Source organism: Bison bison, unplaced genomic scaffold (assembly GCF_000754665.1).
Source record: "Bison bison bison isolate TAMUID 2011002044 unplaced genomic scaffold, Bison_UMD1.0 scf7180017864491, whole genome shotgun sequence".
Taxonomy (NCBI): domain Eukaryota; kingdom Metazoa; phylum Chordata; class Mammalia; order Artiodactyla; family Bovidae; genus Bison; species Bison bison.
In genome coordinates this window covers 17,837,148-17,843,147 of record NW_011495050.1, presented here as the reverse complement: position 1 = coordinate 17,843,147, position 6,000 = coordinate 17,837,148, and the positions used below count along the sequence as shown (strand labels likewise).

General features: G+C 39.5%; 1 protein-coding gene across 6 annotated transcripts in view; it reads right to left on the bottom strand.

Annotated features, from left to right (window-relative positions):
• DPYS (dihydropyrimidinase) overlaps positions 1-6,000 on the bottom strand; it is a 99,954-nt gene that overhangs the window by 44,719 nt on the left and 49,235 nt on the right. For all 6 annotated transcript variants that reach the window (XR_827322.1, XM_010863482.1, XM_010863483.1 and 3 more), the window contains exons 5-7: positions 3,449-3,605; positions 2,489-2,630; positions 891-1,033 (exon numbers count right to left, since the gene is read on the bottom strand). Coding sequence is in view for 5 of the 6 variants with exons in the window: in XM_010863482.1 (XP_010861784.1) it covers positions 891-1,033; positions 2,489-2,630; positions 3,449-3,605 (442 nt within the window). In the remaining variant the exon portion in view is untranslated. The remainder of the gene's footprint in view (positions 1-890; positions 1,034-2,488; positions 2,631-3,448; positions 3,606-6,000) is intronic.

The following is a 6,000-nucleotide window of genomic DNA, read 5'->3' as shown; positions in this document are numbered from 1 at the left end:
CAACAGACTTGCTCCAAGCAGGTTTGCCACAATCCCTCAATTAGTTAAAAACACGTGTCTGAAGTCCGATAAAACAGGGTCTGTTTGCATAGACTTTTGTTTACCACCACATAAACCCTTTAAACAAATGTCTCTTGGTAATAGTAGACGGTCTTACCTATCTCCATTTACACACACACATGTGCATCGACACGCACTTGTGCACACACACGTGCAATGTGAAAGTATGTCGGGTTTTCTCTATTAACAGCTGCAGAGTTTATGAAAAACACAATCAGGATGCAGATGTTGTCTGCATCAACATTCTATCAGGAGAAATTAACAAAGCTTCAGTCTCTACCGAAAGCTTTTCTGAGTTGGTAGAATTGGCCAACCTGCCATACTAACATAGAATTATGGAAATTGGAAACAAAAAGCCGGAGTCTACTGGGAACGACAGGCTAAAGATGAATTGAGCTGGAAAATGTGGCTAAAAGTGACATCCTTTGTGCTGGAATTTTTCTATCTGAAAGCTTGAAAAAGGCTATAATTATTTCGAGTTTTCAATACAACCCTTTTTAAACTAAGCCTTTCCTTTTCTTCATTGCTCTGTACCTTTCCTCCCTGTGAACTCAGGCGCTTGCCCAGCACTGAACTGGGAAATTCATATTGGTTTTATACACATATGCATTTCCACAGAAGGTAAGCAACACAACTTTTGCATCTTCTATGCTAAAGAGAACAAAAGAATGTTTGTACAGTCAAATCTGTACCCTGTGCTTATAATACCTGAGCCTGCCTAAATAAATCACCTAAGAAGAAATGGCTGATTAAGGCCAATGCATAATTTCTTTGCAAGTTAGTGCTTTTTCTCCATGGAGAGGCCAAGTAATACAAAAACTTAGGCTTACCTTGTGGCTTTTGGGTCCCAAATCACAATGTCAGCATCTGAGCCCACAGCTATTCTTCCTTTTCTTGGATAGAGATTAAAGATTTTCGCTGCATTTGTGCTGGTAACTGCCACAAACCGGTTTTCATCCATTTTGCCACTGTGCTGGAAAATAATTCAAGGAAGAAAATACATTTCTTTTTCTGATAAATCATAAAACACTAAAAATCTCTTATCGATAAAAGCAGGAGACTTGTATCTCTTAGAACCAAATAGAACCACACCTAATTTTGTATACTGTGAGGCCAAACACATCTGTGAATACTGATAAATCTTAAACAATCATTGTGATAATGATGGGGATGAATGGGGTTAAATTTGGAAGGCTGAAAGTAACTTTTCAAAAACCTATCAGCTTAACAAAACATCTGCACAAATTTTTCCCATTCTTCCCAGAATCACAGAGAAAAGAGCTAAACGTTGGTAACAGGACTTCCAATTCTTTATACTTCCACTACCTGCTACATTTACGATCTGGATTATTTACTGCAGACCTAAGATTTATAGATAAGATGTATAAGATAATCATGTAGATATTATATAGAATACTACAGAATTAAAATAAGATAGGCCTATAAATAGGTGACAAGACTTTTAAAAAAAGAAAAATCAGCCAAGAGGTTCAGTTTTTGCTCTACTAAAATCTACATGAACCAACAGTCATGGACAGTCTGCTGCAAGAGATTTTAATATGGACACATTTCAGTGGGATGTGATCCTTCTAAAATGATTTTTTTTAATGTTGAGAGTTTATCCCTATACACACTTATATGGCAAGAGCATCGTTAAGGTCTATTTAATTATCAAAGGGTCTTTGCCTCGAAAAAAAGTCCAGAGATGTGATTACTACATCATTGAAGGGAGGGGTTCTGAGAGATGGATGAGGATGGCATGACATTGGGGACCTCAGGTCCTACCCAGCAAGTCTTCACTGCTGATCTTTACAACTACACTCGTCAGCCGCCTGGATAGGCTCATGTATGAACATTTAGCCATTTGATTATTCTTCATCCTCAGGTAGAAACTTCTAAACTGTGAAATTAAAAGAAAATGTCTGTGCTTTGGATTTATGATTTATGTGACCTCATACAGTAGCTTTTTAACCATAATATTCAAAAGTTCTTTAAAAGGGACATTTATGTTTTTATATGAAAAAGGGGTACAAATGTAAAAAAAACCCTTCATGTCTTTTCAATCATTCCAAGTGTTTATATCAGTGACACATAAGGAACTGGGATTCAGAAACATGGAAATCAGATAGAAGGGCTATTACATTTCAAAGACTTCAAAAACAATCCTCTTGGTACCCAATCTAAACTTATACTCTGATGTCTGCACCATGGCGCAAAGCATCCTCTAAACTATGCAGAGAAGAAAAGTATTTTTCCTTATTATCTGGGGAGATGTCATGGAGGTGGTGATGTGGCAGTATTCCCAGTGGCCACTTCTGTGAAAACAATCAAGAAGCTTCTCATGAAGGCTTCTGGAACTTTGGTCCTAAAATAGACCAGATCCTCATTGAAGAATTCAGCAAAACAAACTGAATTCCATGACACTCACCACGCCTTTTTCCCATATTATCGACATCCGGTCCTCAACACCATTCACTCCATTGGGAATCTTAGTAAAATCATCCTTCCCAAGAGCTTTCTGGCAGCTGTTGAAAGTACAGTTGTCAGACCCTGTGGTGGTTAGGTCATCGCTGTAAAAGAGACACACATGAGAGCAGGGGTGGGTGAGGAGATAGAAAATGTCAGGAGGAAACTACCATACCTTTCTCTGGTACCCTGACCCCATTCTCAGCTGAAACTCAGAAAACCGCAATGGAGAATGAGCAGCTTTTCAAGGCTGGAAGGAAGTGGCAAGTGAACTCTTGTACAGTCTATTGGGAAAAGCTCTCTGTTAACTCAGATCTGAGTATCTGTGAATGGGGAATGTCAAAATATCCAAGAATGGTGTATTCATCAACAAAAATGATCATAATGCACCCCCCCCATGCCAAAAAGCATCTGTAAATGGTCTGAATGGTCTTTCATGGGGATAACCTGCTCTGAGGGCAGGATTTTGTCTTTTACCTGTGGCTCTTCCCTAGATCGTCATCTTTTGTATCTCTACCACAGGCATATCCAGTTCCTGGGTTATATCAGCATGGAAAATACTTAAGAATATTCTGTCTGATAAAAATAGGGCATACAGAAGAGACCTGGCCCTAAGCAACAAGAGATAGAAAAGACAACAAAAAAAATCAAAGCAGAGGAAAACCAGGAAAAATGATCTGATTTCACTGTGGTCGGGAGAGATTTTGACACCACATCATAACGTAATGAAGCCAATACTTTTTGGTCCCCAACTGCAGGACTCCCCAGGGCCTGTCAGGTCAAGTAGAACAGAAGACTGGGAGGTCAATGGAAGGTCAAGGTGGTATCACACAACCTCCTATACTCAAATCCTTCACATTTTAAGACTTGAAAAACATCTTAATTTGGCAAAACACTTCACAGTCATCTGCTAATTGATTACTTAGCCAACAGATTCATGAGGAAGTCAGGTGTTGAAGGGTCTGGTCGCAGGGGTGGACCCATAACGTGATGGGCGGCATGGAGCCATTCTCTATCCCAGTGGTGGGTGCCATCCGTGCCGAGACCTGCTGCGATGGGTTCTCCGTAGACCACCTTCCCTGGAAAGTTCAAAGGAAGTGATCAGCACCTCCATTTGCTCTTAAGAGAGCTGACTGACAAACACCTAATATCAGTCTCCCTGTCCTAGCTAAACCATCATGTGCCTTTGTCTTTCACCTCTCCAGTGGCTCTAGATTGAAAACTAAAATCTCCTATTCACTGAGCCTTTACTATGGTCAGTAAAACCTTTACTATGGTAAATGTGCATTGCAGCTTGTGGTAGATGATTGCACCCACTCACTGATACTAGGCTTGGCCTCATGACTTCTTTTGGCCAATTAAATATGAACAGAAGTGCCACGTGCTGCTTCTGGGCAGGAGCTATTAAAGCCACAATGAGTCTTGTCATGAGACCAGTGGAAGCTGCTTCTTCAGGTGTGTCTCAGAATGAAGAGAATATGGAGCAGAGGCAGAGCCAACTGATGATGGATGAATGAAAAACAGATCTCTGCTACTGTGAGCTATTGATATTTTAGGTAAATTTGTTACTGGAGCATAACCTAGCAAAAGCTGGCTGATATATATGCCATTTTAATGGAATCTTCTCAAAAACCCTGTCTGGAAAATGCTATTATTATCTCCATTAAAGGAAGAGTCTTGGGCATATATTTAGAGAAAACTATAATTCAGAAGGATATATGCATTCCCAATGTTCACTGCAGCGATATTAACGACAGTCAAAGCATAGTAGCAGTATAAGTGTCCACCGACAAACGAAAGAAGAAGATGTGGTACATACATACAATGGAACGTTACTCAGCCATAGAAAAGAATGAACTCACACCATTTGTAGCAACACGGATGGACCTAGAGATGATCATACTAAGTGAAGTAAACCAGACAAAGACAAATACCACATGATATTGCTTCTGTGCGGACTCTTAAGAAAAAAGATACAAATGAACTTACTTACAAAACAGAAATAGATACACAGACATAGAAAACTTATGGGTTACCAAAGGAGGGGTACATTAGGAGTTCAGGATTAACAAATGCACACTCCCATTGGGTTAGCCAAAAGATTCATTCAGGTTTTTCCTAACAGCTTATGGAAAAACCCAAATGAACCTTTTGGCCAATCCAGTATATATAAAAAATACATAATCACCAAGGACCTACTGTATAACACAGGGAACTATATTTGATATTTTAAAATAACCTAGAAGGGAAAAGAATCTGAAAAAGAATATACATACATACTATATATGTACGTATGACTAAATTACTTTGCTGTACACTGGAAACTAACACAACATTGTAAATCAACTATATTTCAATAAATAAATAAATTTTAAAAGGCAAGGCTAAGGCTTGTAGAGTTAAACAACCTCTGTACAGTTAAACTACAACTCAACACAAGTTGGGGGAGGAAGTAGGATCTGAATCCAGGCATTTTCATTCCATCAATCCTAATCTCTGCACTATACTACTCTGATGATAATGACAACGTAGAGCCCAACCACAATTAGACTGATCATCTTTCCACACTCTTAAGGTAAAAAAACCTCCTCTAAAAGCTTAACGTTAAATAAAAGAACACTCAGATAATAAAATTGTAGCCAGAAATGCATATTTATAAAATCATGCAAATGAGACTATCAAAAGCACACAATATTAGAAAAGTTAATAGCGCATAGTGAATTTAAATTTAAAATCAGAAGCCTATCTCTGATTAGCATTTGTCAGCACTATAATAGATTCTCTGGCATCCACCTGATCACATCCAAGCTGTCTTGAAGGAGAATACAGAGAAGAGAGAAGCTGGCATCCCAGTTACTTCACTCTGGTTAACCAGATGCCAGACCTTAGTTAAAATCCTGATATACAACTGAAATCCACTGATGTCCTCAGAGAGTCCTGACAGCGGATGGCCACCAGCTGCCCGAGTCGTGCTGAATTGGAGCGTAGCATACTATTATCACACAGATCATTTCTCCCCCAAACAAGCCATTTTCTTCCAGTGAGCCTAGGAATTTGAAAAACCCTGAAAACAAAGCTGCTTGAAGCCTAACCAACTTTGCCTCTTAACTAACCCAGTATCAAACCACGGTCAATGAAATTTATCCTCTGAGAACTTTCTGTTGTTTAGTCACTAGGTCGTGTCTGACTCTTGCAACCCCATGGACTGTAGCTTGCCAGGCTCCTCTGTACATGGAAGTCTCCAAGCAAAAATACTGGAGTGGGTTGCCATTCCCTTTTCCAGGGGATCTTCCTGAACCAGGGATCAAACCCAAATCTCCCGTGTCTCCTGTACTGCACTGCAGGCAGATTCTTTACTGCTGAGCCACTGGGAAAGCCCCAAACTAAGAGGTAATGCACTATTTATTGGAGAGATAACAGGACAGACAGGGTATTTTATTTGCAGGTAAAAGAGAACTTCCTAGTCCAAGAGAA